The sequence below is a fragment of the Schistocerca nitens genome, chromosome 4 (genome assembly GCF_023898315.1).
Source record: "Schistocerca nitens isolate TAMUIC-IGC-003100 chromosome 4, iqSchNite1.1, whole genome shotgun sequence".
NCBI classification, from domain to species: domain Eukaryota; kingdom Metazoa; phylum Arthropoda; class Insecta; order Orthoptera; family Acrididae; genus Schistocerca; species Schistocerca nitens.
Genome location: NC_064617.1, coordinates 646518914 through 646541880, shown reverse-complemented (window position 1 = coordinate 646541880; position 22967 = coordinate 646518914). Strand labels below are relative to the sequence as shown.

The following is a 22967-nucleotide window of genomic DNA, read 5'->3' as shown; positions in this document are numbered from 1 at the left end:
TTGATTATGTGTCCCACCCATTTACATTTCATTCTCATTGGAATAATTGTAATTATGTCTTCCAGTCATTTCCTAATCCTTTTGTTTACTTTATTGAGTGTCATAAATCTGATACTTCGTGGCTTGCTGAGCAACCCTCAGTTTCTGAATAGTTTTTACATTTTATATCTTGTCTCACTGCCCTAAAAATTTGAAAATGCTGTGTAATGGAAATAATGAATCACGTACCAGCAGGTGGCAATTTAAGCTCATTTCTTCTCTAACGTGGTTTTGCATTTGTTCCTTTATTCTCTTTTGAGTTGAAACAGAAGGCTTTGTGTCTAATATTTTGTATCACCTCTTTCGGTGTCTTAGTATATTTTTAATTTTTTCTTTCTTTTTGTGTCAAATATTATACCTGAACTTTAGTGAAATGTTCATCACTTTAAGTGTTTCTTTAAGAAATTGATAGTAAGTTATCTTCTACCACATTGTCATAACTATTGATACATCTGACATCCTGTTATGAGGAGAGTAAAAGATATGGACCAAAAATGCTTTAATGGTCTCTGATACTAATAATAAAATCCAGCTTTAGTTGAATTGTAATTTATGCAACTACAAGGAAACAGGAAAATATTCGTCATCTAGAATTTGCATCATGCTGCAGCACTCAAAGTAACTGCAAGGGTCTTCAGAAGTCTCCCATCATATATGAAGTACGGTAACACATTTAGAATTCCTACAGATTCAAAAGAAAATTAACTATATAACTTGCTAGCCACTCCTTCTAAATTGCCTGATCATGTAGATTGAAAAATGTAATATTTCTATTTGCTTCATGAAAAGTAGCGATGCAGGGCTCAAATTTTGTGGTGCATAGACTGTTCTATGACAAACCTTGATGCAGTCATGCAGGTAGTAAGTTTGCAATAGGAGATACACAGCACTGATTTAATGTCAGCTTTGCTGCTAATTTTTGTATGTTCAGTTTGTGCTGGCTCAACATAAATACTTTTGTAGCAGTATTGTGATGATTAATTGTTAGTACCATACCACGGCTGCTTGAAATCTGTTATTGTATACTTCGACTATTTTCAAATCCTTAAAGGTTATACTTGTTTGCAGGATACACGTAACATGATGAATGAAGGAATGAAACTTCAAAAAAATCTAGGGGTCATGTTTTGATATTGAATGTACGTTGGAAATACAACATCAATTACTGCACAATTGCTGATAGTTGTACTGGATGTATAAATAATTTTATAAATTATATATGAAAGTTTTTCAGGCTGATCCATTGAGTAACTGTTGTTAATACAAATACTAGATGCATACTGTCTTCTTTTTATTTGTTAAACTGATATTTTAAAGAGTTATATTCTTGTACATTTTGTACAAAATCTTGATTTACATACTGCGTAGTTGCAATCATTGAGATAACATCTATCACCTTAAGACTAGGTGAAATCACAGACATGTAGGGAAGTCCACCACTAATGTGCGTGACTCATGAAATCTTCAGGTCCAGGTGTTTTCGTCTTTTTGCGTAATCCACTTAATGTGTTACAGAATTTAATGTAGTCTATCATTGCAACTCCTTTCCTCATGCAAACTGGAGCATCATCAAGAGCCAGATCAGCCTGTGAAAAAATTGACATGCTGTTAGCTATTATCTCCACTGTATCACCAAGTAAACATTTTTAAATTTGTTGAACTTATAACACTGCATTATCAAAAAATGAATATGAATTACAGTAAACTGAAGTTGAATACCAGGGTGTTGAACAACATAAAATATTTATATTATTGAGGGAAAATGGTGAATAGCAATAAAAAGGAAGCATATGTATAGCTTTAAATAGAGTGTTGACACCTGTGATAGATGATGGACAAAGATCAATAAGCAATAAAGCTGTGACAATTTAGGTGTGTGAAGATGGCTGACTCAGTCAAATTCAGTAACAGCTATATGTAAGCAATTTGCTATTGTATTTTAATGAAAGTAATTTTAAGAGTCCTCCAGCTCTGTCTGCACTTCATCTTGTGATGTCTGCAGATTTACTGCTATAGACACAAGTCACTAGATGGAAGTGTTTATATTATGACCAACAAAAAATTACCTTCTCATTTCAAATTTATTTTCTGCTCATAACATGTAATTTCACATGCATGGGCAGTATCAACAAAGTATAAATTATAGCATTATTTTTTACAATAAGCTACAATAAAATAATTTGAACAGTACAACACTAATAAACCCATAGCGCATAGTTGATTTGTTATGAAATTTATCCTATACTTGTTTCTTGGGAGGATTCTTACTTAATTATTATTTATCTTATATCTAAGTTACATGGTCATTTATGGATAAGCTGCTGCTTGAATCATTTTTTACAAGTGTCTCATGTCTCATCTTAAGAACATTTGGTAGAAAATTATAAAGAACAGGCCCTTGGACATATGGGCTTTTTGGTGATAAAGTTAATCCTCAATCAGCCATATACACTCCTGGAAATTGAAATAAGAACACAGTGAATTCATTGTCCCAGGAAGGGGAAACCTTATTGACACATTCCTGGGGTCACATACATCACATGATCACACTGACAGAACCACAGGCACATAGACACAGGCAACAGAGCATGCACAATGTCGGCACTAGTACAGTGTATATCCACCTTTCGCAGCAATGCAGGCTGCTATTCTCCCATGGAGACGATCGTAGAGATGCTGGATGTAGTCCTGTGGAACGGCTTGCCATGCCATTTCCACCTGGCGCCTCAGTTGGACCAGCGTTCGTGCTGGACGTGCAGACCGCGTGAGACGACGCTTCATCCAGTCCCAAACATGCTCAATGGGGGACAGATCCGGAGATCTTGCTGGCCAGGGTAGTTGACTTACACCTTCTAGAGCACGTTGGGTGGCACGGGATACATGCGGACGTGCATTGTCCTGTTGGAACAGCAAGTTCCCTTGCCGGTCTAGGAATGGTAGAACGATGGGTTCGATGACGGTTTGGATGTACCGTGCACTATTCAGTGTCCCCTCGACGATCACCAGTGGTGTACGGCCAGTGTAGGAGATCGCTCCCCACACCATGATGCCGGGTGTAGGCCCTGTGTGCCTCGGTCGTATGCAGTCCTGATTGTGGCGCTCACTCACCTGCATGGCACCAAACACGCATACGACCATCATTGGCACCAAGGCAGAAGCGACTCTCATCGCTGAAGACGACACGTCTCCATTCGTCCCTCCATTCACGCCTGTCGCGACACCACTGGAGGCGGGCTGCACGATGTTGGGGCGTGAGCGGAAGACGGCCTAACGGTGTGCGGGACCGTAGCCCAGCTTCATGGAGACGGTTGCGAATGGTCCTCGCCGATACCCCAGGAGCAACAGTGTCCCTAATTTGCTGGGAAGTGGCGGTGCGGTCCCCTACGGCACTGCGTAGGATCCTACGGTCTTGGCGTGCATCCGTGCATCACTGCGGTCTGGTCCCAGGTCGACGGGCACGTGCACCTTCCGCCGACCACTGGCGACAACATCGATGTACTGTGGAGACCTCATGCCCCACGTGTTGAGCAATTCGGCGGTACGTCCACCCGGCCTCCCGCATGCCCACTATACGCCCTCGCTCAAAGTCCGTCAACTGCACATACGGTTCACGTCCACGCTGTCGCGGCATGCTACCAGTGTTAAAGACTGCGATGGAGCTCCGTATGCCACGGCAAACTGGCTGACACTGACGGCGGCGGTGCACAAATGCTGCGCAGCTAGCGCCATTCGACGGCCAATACCGCGGTTCCTGGTGTGTCCGCTGTGCCGTGCGTGTGATCATTGCTTGTACAGCCCTCTCGCAGTGTCCGGAGCAAGTATGGTGGGTCTGACACACCGGTGTCAATGTGTTCTTTTTTCCATTTCCAGGAGTGTATATGGAAGTCTGTTTTATGCTTTGTATCATGACTGTGAATTTGCATGTTCCAATTTGTGATCTTAGTGTCTTCTTTCACTAGCATAATGGTTCTAGCATGCACATAGCCTAACTGGCAGAATACAGAAACTGTTAAACAGGCTTTTACAAGCTGTTCCTTGTTTCACTTCCAGTGTGATCTTCAAGGCTCTCATCTGTATAATACAAAACCTTTTCATGTTAGTATGGCAAGTCATTTTACTTAGGTCTGGCAAATGTACACAGTTAAACTTATTACACAATTTTTAGCTCAGAATTGTAGAACTGTACTACTTTATTAACTCAAAACCAATAACCAATGTGGCAGACCGTGCTGTGCTGCATATCTATGCTAATGACATTCGTAATAATTAGTTTTGGGAACAAGTTTCAAAACTATCAAGGGCTCTCTTGCTTTCATTTTTATTTACATTGTTGCCGCTACCTATAATCACCAAATGATAATCTTTTTTTGTTGACTTGTCCGTTAAAACATTCTGCACCACTGCATTTAATGTGGCAACCAGGCTTAACCTTAATAAAAATGGAATGTTTTAAATGTATATTTTTACAAATGCATGTATAGAGGTCTTTGCCATGGCAGTCAGCACATAGTAGGATCCCTTTGGTGCATCATTGCATTAGAACTTCAATTTTAGATTTTTTTGTAGATTTTGCCATTGCTTTTCTGTTTACCTATATTGGTTGTATTACCACAACCAGCTTGTAGTGCCAAAATTTTGACAACAATGTCACTGGAGGTGTACTTACATATTGAGCTTGCTGCATGTTTTGTTCAGCACTCACCACATTTTCTACATGGAATGATCCTTAATAACACCTTCAGTTTGGGATGTGTGATGTTTCCAGCTGAGTGCTTTATATTTCATTTCCAGCTCATGATATTACCCCCAAAAAATTGTACAATTTACCTCTCTTTTATCCCTTCTTCTGTTTCTTGTGGTAATTCCCATAATGCACCTCTCCATTGCTTCCTGAGTAAGTCTCTGTTTTTTAATGATTTTCATATTAAAAGTCCATATCTGCTCCCATAAATCAAAACTAGTAATGCACTCTGATTATAAATTGTCTGTTTTAGATACATCAGAGGTCTTGTTTTTAATGGTTTTCACATTAAAAGCTTGTATCTCACTCCCACAAAGCAGAACTGGTAATACACACTGATTGTAAATTTTATGTTTTAGGTATATCAGAAAATGAAAATAGTTGTTTAGTTGACTACAAAAACCCCAGTCAATTTTTACTCTTTTGTTCATTTACTTTTGTAGAAATTTAATATTTGTCATCAACTGTTTGACATACAAAGACCTATCAACTAGTCCTCTGACTTAAATGTTACTTTATTTTCTATGTCATCATTATCACCACCACCACCATTTCCCAGCTCCAGTTTCCCTGGTGTGATGTACAAGCCCTCACTATCTCCTCCTGCCTTCTAGATCTACTGTTGCTGTCCATTTATCCCAAAATATCATCTGGCTGTTATTTTTTTTTCCAATCTCATAAAATGCCCATACCACTGCAGTCTATGTTTCTTTATTGCACTAGTAACAGGGATTTCAATGCCAATTACATTCCTGTTCAGATTATTTTTTATCTTGTCCTTTCTAGTAGTTTGCTTCATAGGTCTTATGAATCTCATTTTCCCCCCCTTAATTCTGCCATTATCTTTTATCAGTAGGGTTTATTGCTCTAAACCATAAGCGAGAATTGGCACAAATTATGTGCTGTATAGGGTTGTTTTTGCTTTTTGTGGTGTTTTGCAGTCCCATGAATGTTTTCGGACTTTATTACAATAACTGAATGCTTTCTGTGTCCCTCTAGTGTTTCCTGGTTAATAGCATTGTCTTTGGAAATTGGTCCCTGTTGATGGTCATTTTAATAGTCTTTGTGTTGCTCATCTTCAGCCCAAAATTTTTAAACATACTGTTCATTCTATCAACTTTTTCTTACAGTTTATATGTTGATTCCTTATTCTCGGTATGTTGATTATAAATAATTTTGGTCTAATTCTACTGCTTTCTAGTAATACTCTCAAATTTTTTATTACAATCTTCCATTTGTTTCTGCAGTCAACACAAACAAGAAATACACTGTACATTCAGAAAGTGTTTTACGTACTGGGCATCTACAGCTGTTCAAGAGTGTGATGTTAAGAAGAATTCCACTGAAAGCTTGTAAAATTATTGTTTATTGACATGCAACTGGCCTTGCAGCCTAAAGCTACATCTTCAGGTGGAACAATGTTAAAAGGTCATAGGTACCCATCATTCCTAGTCAAGATATATGATGGTGATTTAAATAAGAACCTTAAGAGTTCCATAAAATTTCGAAAAGTTGTGTGCTGTGTTGGTAGTTGGTAGTTTAAAAAGTGACTGACATGTGGCAAAGAGCTGCTAAAATGCAGGATAAGGCAGCAGCATCCACAACAAGATGGCCACCCTGCTGTCAGCATACACTGCAATTGAGCAGCTGTATCTGATCCGTTTTTTGTGTAATGAAGGTGTCAAATCCATCAATATTCATCGCAGAGTTACAGCACAGTATGGTGATTCATGTTTGTCATTGCAGAAAGTGTACAAATGGTGTGGGAAGTTTAAAAGTGGTGTAACTTCTGTGGAGGATGCCCCAAGCCCAGAGCGGCCTCACCGCGTAGTGATGGACGAGACGAGAATGTTGCATTAGCAGAGGAGCTTGTAGAGGAGAAAAGACATGTAACTCTGAATGAAACAGCCACAAATTTCAAGTTTAATACTGGTAGTGCAGAATATTGTTCGCAATGTACTGCATTTCAATAAGGTGTCTGCAAGATGGGTGCTATGTCAGTTGATTGCCGAATTGGAAGACCATCGTGTTGGTACCTGTGAAGAACTTACGCAATTTCCATGTTGAAGATAAAGCATTTCTGTAAAAAATTGTTACAGGCTTGGGTCCCCTGTCACCAACCAGAAATGAAAAGGTCAAGCAAAGAATGGCACCATGGCTCATTCCTGGAATCAAAAAAATTTCGCACTCAGCCGTCTGCTGGAAAATTCATGTTCATTCACTTCTGTGATGCAAACAGAGTAGTTTTGGAGCATTACATGGCTAGGTGAGTGATGGTAACCAGTACTTCTTATTCACCCTGCAATCGGGAGTAAATGATGAGGACTTCTGATGTCAGGAGTATTGATACACCATGACAAAACCTGACACCATAAGACAGTTGAGACTATTCAGGAAATTAAATTTGAATGTCTGGTAAATTTTCCTTATTCACCAGACCTCACTTCTAGTGACTTTCATCTGTTTGGTGCACTCAAAGAAGCAATGGGAGGCAGGCATTTCAGAAGTAACAAAAAGGTGAAAACTGTGGTTTATGAATGGCTAAACACATGACCAAAATAATTCTTTCATCATGGCATCTATGCACTTGTGAAGCAGTGGAATATACACATTCAATGTCTGGGAGACTATGCTGAAAAAGGACATGTAAGTTTTCTTGTTCAGTGTTACAATGAAAAATATTATAGCACTTTTAAGGTTTTCACTTGAATCACCCTTGTATTATTTAGTGAGTATTATCTACATTACATTGGTGAATGAAGGGTGACCAAGACATGAGTCATTAATTTTATTAAAATTGCTGGTGTGTGAATCATATGGTTATAGACCACAGTATTATGATTTGTCTGCATTATTGTGATGACAGGGCAACCCGATGTTGGGAAGAGTAGAAGTGGCTTGCACAAGTGACTGTGACAGATGGTGTTAGTATCAGGAGGCTGCATATCTCCACAATAGCTAATTGAATTGTGACTCTAGTGAAGTGATGTGATCAGCGGTTACCAAAGAATTCTAAAAGCAGTTATCCACGAGTTGCCTATCAGTGGTCATCAAGTAACCTTCAAGTAATTTTCCAGATGTCTACTCTGATTTACAGATATTTATAGACTGGACTATATCCTGTGAGTTGGTTAGCCTGGATTTAGTTTGGACTTTGCTTTAGAGTGATCTTTAGTGAACTTATGCATTTTATTCTGAGTCTCCTCATATAACTCTAATTGTGTATATTGCTTTGAATAAATCTGATGACTCTTGTTAATACTGTGTTTTGTAGGTAAGTAGCCACCTTGGAGAAACTGACATTTATTTACGTGCAATACAGCTTTCTGTGACTGCCATCACAACAAAATGGTGATAAGAATGTTTGAGCATAGTGATTTCATTTGTGACTACTTTCTGCTGTGCATATTTTTTAATTATTCTCAGTGAAATATTTTTTACTCTGTTCTAATCAGACACTTTCACATTTCAGTATGGCAACTTTGAACTCTGATATTCAGTTAAAATATAAGCTAGCAGATAACTATGATTTGCATGTACATGTTGCAGATACTAGAAATAAACTAGTATACCCTCAAATCTTTGAAAAATCAAACTACCCTGTATATGTGATTACTGTTTGCAAAATGTATTGCAAATAGAGTTAGTGGTAAAGCAATATATTAAAATGTGATGCCTGATGTTGAAGGTTTACTGCATGAGCGGTGAAAATGTAGCACTATAAACTTTTTCCTCTCATTATTTTATGAGGGTGTCAGTGAGAAAAAGTTTCATAAGGGTTTAAAATTTTGTGTCGCATTTGTTGAATGTCACTAAGTGCTCTCATTCTCAGATACTGGGTGAATAAACTCTGAGTAATTTTGTGCCATGAATTAAGCTGCCACAAGACACATATACAATTTCTAGCTGTAATACCTATTTTTGAATTCAGTCAGTAATCACAAGAAATGTTGAAAAATCATATTTTTGTTGCTCCTGGAAGTTATTAGATAGACAACCTGCAGCTGGTAGTGGTTACTGGGTTCTGGGATAGTCGAATAGTAAAGTAGATAGACCCAAACATTTTGAATCAGTTAATGTAGAGGAGAGCATCAGTGATCATAACGCTGTTACAACATCAATGACTATAGGTGTTGCAAGGAATATTAAGAAAGGTAGGAAACATTTTTTTCTTAGAAAGAGTTACAGTATACAAATTGCAGAGTAACTGATAGTCAACTACAAATATTCAGCTTTGAGGATGACTATGCAGGACACAAAAGGATAAAATTCAAAAGTGTTATTTAATACACATTAGACCAGGTTATGAAGGATGTGAAAGACTCAACATAGATGAGGAACTGTCAGAAATTTGCTACTAAAGCAAAGAGATTCATAATAAATTTAGCCAAAGTCAAAGCCTAGATGAAAAACAACAGGGGCTGAAAGAAGCCAAAGTGAGCATAAGGAGAGCTAGGCAAGGAGCACTCAATGAATTCAAATGCAAAATTTCATCAGCTGATCTGAATAAAAATCTTAAGTTTTTGTCAGTAAGTGGATCGAAATCATCTGCTCAGTCACTCAGTAACCACATATCACTGAAATTTAAGACAACAAGAGCAAAGTGTTAAATGCTGAATTTGGTTTTCTGAAACTATTTCCCCACAGAAGACTGTAATACAGTTTCATTTTTCAGTCATTCCATGAATGATTGAGATAAGTGTTGTCAGAATAAAAAATCAACAGAAATTATTTAGTATTTGAAAGGCCACATGAGATACCTATGAGATTCTGAAGAGATTATGCAAAAGAATTTACTCCCCTTCTACAGAAGTTAGCATAGGTCACTGGAGTGACAAAGGGTACTTGGCGACTGGAAAATTACAAGAGTGATTCCCATTTTCCCAAAGAGTAGTAGGGGAGATGAACACAGTTGTAGACCTATATTGAAAACTCCATGAGGATGTTTCTGCTATCAATGCAGTTATTAACAGGAAACAATGCCAGAACACCAGAGTGCAGAGTGAATTGCAAGAAGACCTGCAAGGATCAGTCATTGGTGCGAGTACTTGAAGTTAACCCTTAATGTAACATATTGTTCATAAATAGGTGTAGAAATTCACCACTGTTTGAATAAAACTGTTGGTGGCAAATCACTGAAAATTTTAACTACTGTAACTGAGATTCGTTAGAAGAATCTCAAGAAAATGTAATTCACTCATGAAAGAAGTAGATTATAAAACACTTGTTCAACTGTTTCTTGATTGATGTTCAGCAGTCTGAGACCCTTACCATGTTAAGATTAGTAGGAGATAGATAGACAGATAGATAGATAGACAGAGAGAGAGAGAGAGAGAGAGAGAGAGAGAAAGAGAAAGAGAAAGACAGAGAGAGAGAAATATTCCAAAAAAGAGAGGTGCATTTTATCATGTTCAGAGATGCTCAACAAACTCCAGTGGCAGATACTACAAGAGAGTCATTGTGCACAATGGAGAGGTTCACTGATGAAATTCTAAGAGCATACATTTGAGAGAAAAGTCAGGCAACACATTATTTCTTCCCACATACATGTAATTAATGATCACGACAATGAAATCAAATAAATTTGAGCTCATACAGAGGTTTACAGAAAACCATTGTTCCCACATGCCATTTTGAAGTGGAACCAGGAAAGGTGGTAAAATAGTGGTACTAGAAATATGCTCTACCTCACACTGTGAGATGGTTTGTTGAATATAGATGTAGATGTAGATGCAGAATCAGTTATGAAAGACAGATTAATGAGTTACATGAATAAATACAATCTTCTTATCAGATTACAGTTTGGCTTCCAAGGTGGCACAAGAACAGTATCAGACTTAAATGTGCTTGCAAAAGTGTTACCTCAAGCTGTTGACAGTGATGACTGTGTTATAGGCTTATTTCCAGACCTGTCTGGGCTTTCGCAATGTTAGCCACAAAATATTACTAAATATACTAGAAGCACTATATATAAAAGGAATAGCTAATGGGTGGCTCCAGTCAAACCCAGAAAATAGACTGCAAAAAGTAGAAATAGCCTACACATCAGATGACACTAAATTTTTAGTGAAACAACTATCAGATGCAAAACATATTAACATATATGTTCCTTTGGGTAGTGTATTAGGGCCAATTCTGCTCTTAATTCATAAATGACTTAACAGACAGTATTAGGTATGGATAAAAAATTGTCTTTGCTGATAACGGCAACATTACAGTCACTGATGAAACAACAGAACTCCTAGTTGAGAAGGCAAATGTAATAAATTAGCACTGAACATAAAGAAAACAATTCACTTAAAGAAGGAAAACAATTCTGCCACTCTAAATATAAATGATGAATCTAGGAAAACAATTCTGCCACTCTAAATATAAATGATGAATCTATAGACTGTAGCAGAAACAAAGTTTTTAGGAATGAAAATTGATTTTCAGATGACTTCAAATGAACATGTCAAGATACCAGCAAAGAGAATGCCATCAACATGTTATACCAGTAGGATTCTATCATTAGTATCTAACAGCCAGAACCTTGGGTGACGTACTATTCACATGTACACTCATTCGTAATTATTAGCTATTGTATTCTTTTCTGGGAATTAAATGCACAAAACATGGACATGATTTACAAACTGCAGAAAATGGCCATAAGAATAATAAATAACTAAAAGTAGTAGCTGGGCTCACTGTAAGGAAATATTTAAAAGAATTAGGTGTCCTCAGTGTGCCAAGTAGGTTTACCTATGTGTCTGTTGTGCACATTACGAAAAACATTAATAATTATATCAGCAATAATTATGCATAATCACGGAAAAAGTAGTATTTTGAATTTGCAGTTAGCATAGGGAAAAAAAAAATTGAAGTCTCTGAACAGTGTTTTCTTGTATGAGTTAAAATTGTGTAATAATTTATCCAAGGAGATGGAAAAGATAGCTAAAGTACATTTATTTGAAATGCGCTCAAAGCAGACCTCTTAAATACAAGGTCTGTTCAAATATTCTGGAGCTTTGTCCACAAAATTTTACTGAAGTTAACTTTTACTTCGTGTGCATGGTCTCCTTTGAAGTACTCTTCTCCACAATTGATACACTGCTCCCAACACCGTTTCCCCTTCCAGAAGCAGTCTCAGCGTGCCTCCTCCTCAATTGCGCAAAGCACCATTGTGAATTTTCTTTTATCTCATCTATTGTTGCAAATCATTGTCCTTTCAACAGGGCCTTCAATTTTGGAAATAAAAAGAATTCCATAGGACCAGGTCTGGAGAGTGTGGAGGATGAGACAGCACAGTGATTTCATTTTTTGTGCAGTAGTCACACATCAACAGAGATAAATATGGAGGTGTGTTATTGTGATGCAAGAGCCATGAATTTTCTCGCTACATTTCAGGCCGTTTTCTTCACACATTTTCTCACAGGCATCACAAAACATTCCAATAGTACAGTCAATTAACAGTTTATCCCTGTAGCAAGAATTTGTGATGAAATAATCCTTCAAAGGCAAAAAAACTAACAGCCTTTGACGAGCTTTTTCTTGTCTTGGAGAACTGTTCCTGCCCCCCTGTGAAGACTGAACCTTGGTCTCAACATCATAACCATAGATCCACAACTCATCGCCAGTTATGATTATATTAAGGAAAATCTCATTCTCATTTGCACAATCCAAAAGCTCTTCGTAGATTGCAAGGTGAAGGTCTTTCTGGTATTGACTCATGAGCCGTGGGGCAGACTACGTGGCAACAAGAAGCATTTCAAGATGCTGTGTCAGGATTGCCTGTCATGATCCACCTGAAATGTTACACTCTTCTACAATCTCTTGGACAGTCAGTCTTAAATTGGCATGCACAATTTTGTTGACGTTCCTGACATGAGTGTCGTCAGTAGATGTCAACGGGCGTCCTGAGTGAGAGTCATCTTTAACTTCTGCCTGGCTACTTTTAAACCATGTGAACCATTCATAACAACAAGTGTGGCATAAGCACTCATCACTGTAGGCTTCCTGTATCATTTGGTGTGTCTCTGTAAAGGTTTTCTGGAGTTTCACGTAAAATTTAATGCAGACTCACTCCTGTAACTCTGCCATTTGCAAACTGTGCAACACAATGTTGAACTCAATACAGCTCTGAATAATAACTAAAAGACATACAACAATGAAACTTCCTGCAGTTACACACTAAATACAGGCATGTTCAAGGATTCTGATTGCATTTTTTTCCAACACACCACTGGCGCAAAATTGCAAATGTTCCAGAACTTTTTGATCAGACCTTGTAATGCATACTATACAATTAAAAGTTACTTAAAGAACTTAAAGTAGGGTTTAATAAAAAAACTGACAACAACTAAACCACCTCTGTCAAATTATATGTTCACAATATAATGTTTTCAAATGGAAAATCTTACAAGTAAAATTAACAGATTATAATATTAAAGCTTCACCTTTTTCTAACCTCAACATCTTACTCATCATAATGGGATGCTAGTAAGTTTTTCAGACAGGCAAAAGGAAAGTGATGGAGATGTAACAGAGGTATTGCAGTAGGATCACAGTACTAAGTCATCTAGAAGGATATGTGGTGTGTGCCATGATAAGTGTTGAGAGACTAAATGAGCTGTATTTAATTATTGTCTCACATTGTCAAGCTAACTTGTTTTCAGTATGTGTATACAAAAGAGCATTATATGCTAGATATAACTGTCTGAGTTAGTGCATCCTGGGTTTTCTGTAGTTAGACTACTACCTAAAAATCAAGACAGTTGCTACAGGGTCAGTGTTTTTGTATTCAGGATGTAGTGCTTAGTAAGCCCATAATATAACTCTTCAAAATACTGCCTTCATTTATTTATTTATTTTATTCATCATCCAAAAGATCTCACATGTGATTCATCATTAGAATGTTTACATGTAACACATGACAACAATGCATAACATAATAACCAAACAAAGCAAATTATATACCCACAGTATATAAATAGAGAACAAACACTTAGTGCACAGACAAAACACATACTCATGCGAAACATGTATAGGGCATTAACTGTGCCTTATACACTAAATGTTCTGAGAGCATGTAACAGAATTTCTATAAGTATTTCATAATTTGAAAATAAATTTAAATTCATTTAAATTATTGAAAGCATGTAAAGGCTTCAATTTATTATCTGATACAGATATTCATTGACACTGTAGAAGCATTTATCCATCAGGTATTTTTTTAGACTGATATTTTCACTCTGCAGTGGAGTGTGCGCTGATATGAAACTTCCTAGCAGATTAAAACTGTGTGGTGGACTGAGATCAAACTTGGGACCTTTGCCTTTCATGGCAAGTGCTCTACCATCTGAGCTACCAAACACGACTCATGTCCCACCCTCACAGCTCCAATTCTGTCAGTACTTCATCTTCACAAAAGTTCTTCCGCGAACCTTGCAGAACTAGCACGCCTGGAAGAAAGGATATTGCGGAGATGTGGCTTAGCCACAGCCTGGGGGATGTTTCCAGGATGATATTTTCACTCTCAGTGGAGTGTGCACTGATATGAAACTTCCTGGCAGATTAAAACTGCGTGGCTGAGACTCGAGATCTTTGCCTTTTCTGCCACACACTTTTAATCTGCCAGGAAATTTCATATCAGTGCACACTCCACTGCAGAGTGAAAATATCATTCTGGAAACAACCCCCAGGCTGTAGCTAAGCCATGTCTCCGCAATTTCCTTTCTTCCAGGAGTGCTAGTTCTGCAAGGTACGCAGAAGAGCTTCTGTGAAGTTTGGAAGGTAGAAGACAAGGTACTGGCAGAATTGAAGCTGTGAGCGCGGGTCGTGAGCTGTGCCTGGATAGCTCAGATGGTAGAGCACTTGCCTGTGAAAGGCAAAGGACCCGAGTTCGAGTCTCAGTCCACCACACAGTTTTAATCTGCCAGGACATGTCAGGTATTTTTTTACTTCATGCTTGAATTTACTTTAGTATGGAAGCACAGTTAAAAGCTTTATTCCTAAGTGCTCACATGGTTCTAACTTCTGGATTTTGCTCCATAGCTAATGTGGAAGTCTTTACCATGCCTTGTATTGTGATTATGGTAGCTAGAGCTGATTTGAAGATTACAGTGATTTTTGTGATCATTTCCAGGAATTTTAAAATATATGTGGATGGTAATGTTAGCATCTTTAGCTGTTTAAATAAGGGTCTACAGTGTGTTTGTGGTGTGCATGAGTCATTATATGGATAGCTCTTTGCATAATAAAAATTTCTTTTGATCTTGACTTGGTTTTGTCCCAAAAACTTATGCCATAGTTTGCAACTGACTGGAAATAACCAAAGTACATAGCTCTAGTGCATTCTGGGCTACATACCTTCGATATTATTCTCGAAGCAAAACATGCTGAACTGAGTTTCTGAGTAACATGCACATGTTTGTTCCAGTTAAAATGTTGATCAATCTACATTCCCAGAAACTTTTTAGTACACATCTTTTCTATTTGTTTGTTTTCTGGCATTATGCACATATTATCCTGTTGATACTTACTTCTGTACTGTATAAAGTTAGGTGTTTTTGTATTTAAAGTCAGCTGATTTTAGTAAAACCATGACAGTAATCATGAGAGCACTTTCTCTGCTGTAGTACACAATGATTCTTGCCCTTTGTCAGTGCAAAAATTATACAATAACTGGTTTATAACTAAACTTAAGTATACAGGTTTGTCATAAAAGATACTTTCCATGCCTAATCATAGCTGAACTCACAAAACTGTTTTTCTTTGTATAAATAGTTCCTTTGCTCAAGGGAAATGAGGATTTCATATAAAGGAAACACAATAAATTCCACATAATTAATCTTTTATGTTCTGAAGTACAATTCATCAAAAATCATTTGCCAAAATTAAGAGTAAAAAATTGGCAAGACAAATTTGTAACTAAACTCATGGGTATAAAACTTATAACATAATTATACCAAATAAAAATTAAGATTAAATAAATAGATGAAAAATAAAGTGAGAAAAGCTCACCTCTTCGGGAGTAAATCTGTCACCCCATGTGACTAGATCATGTTTTATCCTATAAGAAAAGATGAAACTGGTCATATGTGATGCCCAACATACATAATCACACAATTTTTTTTGTCTTGTGTACATAGGACAGTTCTTTATTTCAAATGTGACAACAAATAGTATTAACGATATTGCAAGCTCATACCTAAATATTATTCTGAAAGTTGTTGTTATTGTTACTGTTACTGTACCTTTCTTCAGAAATCAAGCCAGAATTGTCATAGTCCCATCTTGAGAGAGCATCAATTAGTACAGTTTCTGGATCCAACTCTACCGTTTTATACCCCAATAGGATAACAAATGATTCAAAATCAAGTGGACCAATTGTCTGAAATGTTAAACACCTTAGATAAATTCTTTGTACTACAATAATCAATTTTGGGTTTCATTTGATGATTTTATTCAGTGCATTTGCCACTCAATGTAGCTTTTATTTTTCACCACTCATGTTTGGAAGAAAAAGAAAAGACAAATGCTACAATAAATTTACTTTTTGTATAGCTACTGCAGTCATCTGAGAATGCGTGAGGACATCGACAAATAATATTTTCACTGATTATTTTGGATTTACGTATCATTCTTGGTAGAGGGATGTGTAACACTGTGTCTGCTTGGCTGATGAAAGTGGTCACAATCTTAAAACTACATAATGATTTAGTAATTAAGAATATGAAACTGTTTGAAGTCTTGTTATCTGTTTATGCATGTAACAAATGTATGGAAGGCCACCACATGTCTTCAAGGTGGGGCAGCAATCACAGTGTCACCAAGAAATGAGGTACCTGTCTGGCTTTTGTGTGTGTTCATTGCATCACTGTCCCAGGCTGCAGTAAAGTGGCGTGTCACTGAATAACAGTATGCAGTGTTAACAATGTGGCATGGCATCAGTGCAGAACAGGAGAATAATTTTGAAATTGCTTGGAGAGAGGAAAAAGTTATGATGATTAAATTATATTTAATTTAAGATACAAATGTAATAGAAGAGGTGGTAAGCTTTAATTTTTTATGTAACTTATGTCAGAAAAATGTATGTAGAAGCACTGTAAGCACTGACTGTTGTATTTTGTATTAAAAAAATCTAGATAAATGATGATTCAAAACAAGAATCAAAATACTACATTCTGTAAATGAAACTATTTTTTATAAGGCAGAAGTAGATGGAGATTTAAAATAAGGTATGAACTGCACTTGTGAAGGTAATTAATTATGTACAGGAACTGATATATAAGGAAAGTATAATAAATGAACTTCTTATAGGTATGTACTTGTGAAAGTAATTAATTGCATGCAGGACTTAATATGTAATTAAAGTATGATAAATGAATTTGTCACAACGACTTTGCTTGAGTCGTAGAATACATGATTTACACATCACTCTGGTAGAGTGATCTGTAACCCTATGTCTACCTAGCAGATGAATGATGGTGATGAATTTAAACTATATAGTGATTTAGAATATGAAACTATTTGGATGTTTTGTTACCTATATCACTATATAGTTACCTATATCACTATATAGTGATTTAGAATATGAAACTATTTGGATGTTTTGTTACCTGTTTTTGCGTGTAATGTTTGTACAGAGGGCCACTGCATGTCATCAAGGTGATCACACTATCACCAGGAGATGATGTACCCTCAAGGGCTTTGTGTATTTTCCTTGCATTGTTGTCCCAGTTTTGAGTAACACTGGCTGCCATTGGATTAATGTACACAGTGTAACAGTATGGCATGATGTCATTGCAAAACAGAAGAAGAATAATGAATGTTAATTAATGTAGGTTTTATGTCAGAACTTGAGATGTATTGTCATGTGATGTACTCTAACTTGTGAATAATGAATGTGAGAAGTTGCATCATACTGGACAATATGCAAAAATTATTACAGAAGAAACTCTTTGCATTTATTTGAGAAAGTTGAACATGTGTTGAAGTATTTTGATTCCAGAACATTTAAGACTGCAATGGTAAAGAAGTCCAATTGATTTGCATCAGCAAGGTCAGAAGATAGTTTTATGTCAGGTACAGTTGTTCAGAACTGTGAGATGTCAACAAACTCTAATCTGAAACCATCATCTGATATCTGATATGTGTAGTATCTGACAAGGGGCCGAGTTAACGCACCTAGTGCAACTGGTGGAAGGCAGGAAAGAAGTAGCATAGTGGCAGACCTTAGATTGCACCCAGCAGTTTCTTGTATTAGTGTTACATTACTTGCAGTACATACAAAAAACTGACATCAGATGGATAGAGACAGCCCCTGATGCACATGGATACTGGGGGAACTGTTCACTGTCTGTAAACAGCTGAAAGCTGTTTTGGCCACAATAGACAGGTGTCAAGCAGCTACCCTGGGCTATGGTGGCATTGGGCACCTGATATGACTGCTTTTGTACAGCTGGAGCCTATAATGATACCTGGAGTCCCTGATTCCACTGCACCCTCTGATTTGCACTTCCTGGCTGGACAACACTTACCTGACCCTGATTGGTGAACAGTGGTAGGATCATGTATCTTGGGGTGCAAAAGCAAGCATGGGTACCAGCTGCACAGTTGCCCCCCACATGTCTTAAAAATATGTTTGAGGTATTGCCTACTACTGGAAGTACATCTGAACAGCATGGGATGCTTTGCACATTGGGACTGTAGCTGATCTTCCTGAGAGGTCCAGATAAGTGCAGAGAGTGGGACTACATATCATTAGGAGCTACAATGTTAGTAAGCTCTCAAGGGAAACAGCAGGCTGGTCAGTAAAGAAGGTCAGTGTCTACTCTGTTTCCTACTGGGGGGTCTAATCTGAAATATGGAGGAGACTCTGTCAGCAGTGATTTAGCACAGTGGGTGTACATAACTGCAAACTGTGCCTCATGTAGGCATGAGTGATGCTTGCAACCTTGGTTCAAAGGCGATTCTCAGTTCCTGCACGTGTCTGGCTGCTTTAGTGAAGACAGCTAGGCTTACCTGTGGAATGGAACCAGAACTATCATTTTGAGCTGAGTGGAAGGCTTAAAACAGTGTCTCAGATGATTATATGATTATGTTGAATGCAGGTCTTGTGGCCTCCTCTATTGAGGGGAGAATAGATCAGATGTGCACTATGCGTGGGAAGTGGCTAGTAGGGTAGTGGAGTAAGTGTGGCAAGCACATGTGGATGTTTAGGATAGAGAAGTCCCCCCCACAGATCCAATAAAATGCATCCTGCTTCCAGGTAAAGTTGAACTCATTATAAGAATTCCAAACTGCAATTGGTATGTATATCACTAAGATAATTTTAATGTTTATGATATAGATGTGTTTATAGCCATTAAAATATGATAATTTCTAGTGAGATTAGTACAGATTACAAATGCAAAATAATTTGGATGAAGACAAATGTTAAAGTTGGGTCAAATGTTGTCATTAGATACTTTTATAGATTCCTCCAACCACCATCTCAGGAACATTAGTGGTGTAACATTTGAGGGGAAACTTGGAGAATATTTTGCATAAATTTTCTGGTCATTTTGTGGTATTAGGTGGTGATTAGGGTAGGTAGTAGGGACAGCGAATCATGTAAAAATTTTTCTAATGCCTTATCAAAGAATTTTGTTGTGCAATTCATCAGAGAACCAACTTCTGCAGGTAATATTGTAGAGCTGCTGGTGGCAAACAGACCTTAAGTTTTCAACTCAGTTAGTATAAAAGAGAGGAAGCTGTTACAGCATCATTGAAAATGGCTGTAAACAGGAACAAAGAAAGGTAGGAAGATTTTCCTGCTGAGCAAGATTGACAAGAAACATATTTCAGATTACTTGAGTTGTCAGTTTGAAAATTTCATATCCAGCACTAACAACATTGAGTATCAATGGACAAAATTTAATAGCATTATGCAACATGCTTTAGTGTGCTGAGCAAAGTTGTGAGGGATGGAAAAGGCAAACTGTGGTTTGACAGCTCTTTTATGAATCTGCTCCCTAAGCAGAAAGAGCATCACTGCAAATTTAAATACAGCCAAAGCCTCACAGACACACAAAAACCAAAGAAAGCCAAAAGTTTAAATACAGCCAAAGCCTCACAGACAAACAAAAACCAAAGAAAGCCAAAATTAGTGTTAGGAGAGTCAACATGCAGCTTTCAGTGGATTTGAATGTAAAATTCTGCATACTGACTTGTGGAAGCACACAGATGATGCAATATTAGTTGTAGATGACTTTAAGCTACCAACTACAGATTGGGATCTCTATGAATTCAATGCAGGGGGTATGGACAGACAGTACTATTGAACACGTGTTTTTGAATATATTTTTCAAAACTTGTCTTGAGCAGCTAGTTCAACAGCCCATACACAATGGAAATATTTTAAACCTTGTAGCTGTAAACAGATCTGACCTTATTGATGGTGTCAGCAGAGAAACAGGGTTAGCAGACATGATGTTGTCATAGTCATGATGGTTACGGAAGTTAATAAACAAATAAAGAAAGATGGTAGAGTATTTTGGGGGAATGGGCAGATAGGCAGTTGTTAACATCCCACTTAGACAATGAATAGACATCATTTAGAATGAGATTTTCACTCTGCAGCGGAGTGTGCGCTGATATGAAACTTCCTGGCAGATTAAAACTGTGTGCCCGACCGAGACTCGAACTCGGGACCTTTGCCTGTCGCGGGCAAGTGCTCTACCATCTGAGCTACCGAAGCACGACCCACGCCCGGTACTCACAGCTTTACTTCTGCCAGTATCTCGTCTCCTACCTTCCAAACTTTACAGAAGCTCTTCTGTAAAGAGGGAAGCGTGCAAGGGATAAGTCCCTGCAGTCGCTCTATTCATCTGTGTCCTCGGTGGCTCAGATGGATAGAGCGTCTGCCATGTAAGCAGGAGATCCTGGGTTCGAGTCCTGGTCTGGGCACACATTTTCAGCTGTCCACATCAAGGTATATCAACAACACCTGTCGGCAGCTGAGGTTGTCAGTTAGTTATCATTTATTCCAGGGAAAAGCTGCACGGTCATCAACAGTAACTGTTCTTTCGAGAACAAGTTACTGACTTCATATATATATATAATTAGCAATAAGTCTGGAGGTGGCCGTCATCCAATAGTGGATGTCCAGTGGCTGATGAAAATGACTGTGGCAATGATAAGGATTGTCTGCTGTGAAAGTAATATTGGAGGATGATATGAGTGCTCGCCAACCTGTTAGCAATTTACTAGTGTCATCCAGAGTATTTCAATACCCATTTTCTGTTAATAAGTTAAATCAGTACTTTATTGGTATGGACAAGTATGCTGAAGTTTTACAAGATGGTGGCCAATGACAGTTCGTGATGAAGCAAGCTGGGATATTTTCACTTCCCCTTTTTTTTTTACCATCTGCCTCCTTAAATTCGTTTTTCACTTTTAACTAATTACCATTAACATATGTGAATATAATATGCATTTTCATAAAAGAGAAAGGTTGACTTTCAGTTTTAAAGAATATAACACCAGACCTAATTTTGTGCTTAGTTTTAGGTATGTAATTGATTTTCTAATTTATTTTGACTATTCCTAGTTAGTATATTTCATCATAGGGTGAAATCTGTGATTGTTTCGTAATTAAATTCTATTGTTGACATATAAACATATATAAATTCTGTATTAATTGTAAGCATTTGGAAGATGAAATGCTAATAATCTTAAAGTATCTATTTGGCTCTCTTCGAAACAGTGTTAGCAAAGCCAGCCCTAGCTGATTTTGTAAACTCATATTTCAGTAGTATTGCAAAAAAATTACAGCAGAAATTTCCAGATACGTATGATTTACCTACTCAGAACCAGCCAACAAACTCAATGGTGCTCTTGCCAACTACAGAAAGGGAAGTGGCACTAGTAGTACACCAACTAAAAAATAAAACTTCAGTAGGACTTGATGAAATCCCAGTCTGCGTAATTAAAGATTGTATAGACTCCATAAAGGGCCCATTAACAGACATAATTAATGAAATCTTTCGAATCTGGATACTTTCCGGAGTACCTAAAACAAGCAAAAGTTATACCTAACCTTAAAAACGGAGATGTGGAAAATGTAGAGAACTACAGGCCGATCTCTATACTGTCTATCATTTCTAAAATAATAGAAATACTAGTCAAAAAGAGACTGCTAAATTACCTGAATAAATATAATCTTCTTTCCAATGACCAATTTGGTTTTAGGCCCGGAAAAGGCACACAATATGCTATAGCACAGTTCACTAAAGTAATTTTAGAAGCACTGGACAAAGGTGAAAATGTAAGTGGTATCTTTTTAGACTTGTCCAAGGCCTTTGATACAGTTGTCCACAAAATCTTACTTCACAAATTAGGGCAAATAGGAATAAGAGGTGTGACAAAGAAGTGGTTCAAATCATACTTGGAAAACAGAGTTCAACGAGTTGAGATATCACAAGTTTCAAACAATTCCCTTATAAAACACCTGTCTGACCCAGAAAATGTGAATATAGGCGTCCCACAGGGAAGTGTATTAGGCCCAATATTGTTTCTTATATACATTAACGACTTCCCACAAAGTATCAGACATGGCGAAAAAATACTTTTTGCTGATGACAGCAACATAGTAATAACAGGTGAAAATCCAACACAACTGTCAGAAAGAGCAAACGAGGCTCTCAATGATGTCCACAACTGGTCATTAAAAAATAAAGTAACCCTAAATGTAAAGAAAACTAACTATATTAACTTCCAATTGAACAAAAAACACAATTCCACTAGAATAAAAGTTAATAATAATGAATTAGAATGTGTAACAAGTACCAAATTCTTAGGGATGAATGTAGACAGCCAACTGAAATGGACAAACCATGTCAACATTTTGGCAAAGAAATTATCCACAGCATGCTATGCTCTTAGAAACCTTGCACCGGTATGCAATAATACCTGTCTTAAAATAACATATTACAGATGACATCTTGGGTTGTCGGGTGTTCTGCCGGATATCAGCGTCGTACTTGCACGATATTTCGGTCACGTAGCTCGTAACCTTCATCAGGTGCGACCTGAGACTGCTTTGTAGAGATTTGTGCATCTATAACAAGATTGGTGTGCAACTACCACCTTTGCAAAAGATCTTGCTGAGAGCCTGAGAAAATTCTGGTCCTACGTAAAGTTGCTAATTGGGTCAAATGCTTCT

The 22967-nt window shown here is 37.4% G+C and overlaps 1 protein-coding gene across 1 annotated transcript in view; it reads right to left on the bottom strand.

Annotated features, from left to right (window-relative positions):
- Window positions 1-1306: 1306 nt before the first annotated feature.
- Window positions 1307-22967, bottom strand: part of LOC126252877 (myosin regulatory light chain, striated muscle, 25 kDa isoform-like) — a 97165-nt gene continuing 75504 nt past the window's right edge. The window contains exons 4-6 of the mRNA XM_049953836.1: window positions 16015-16151; window positions 15782-15830; window positions 1307-1625 (exon numbers count right to left, since the gene is read on the bottom strand). Of these exons, the coding sequence (XP_049809793.1) occupies window positions 1479-1625; window positions 15782-15830; window positions 16015-16151 (333 nt within the window). The 3' untranslated portion in view covers window positions 1307-1478. The remainder of the gene's footprint in view (window positions 1626-15781; window positions 15831-16014; window positions 16152-22967) is intronic.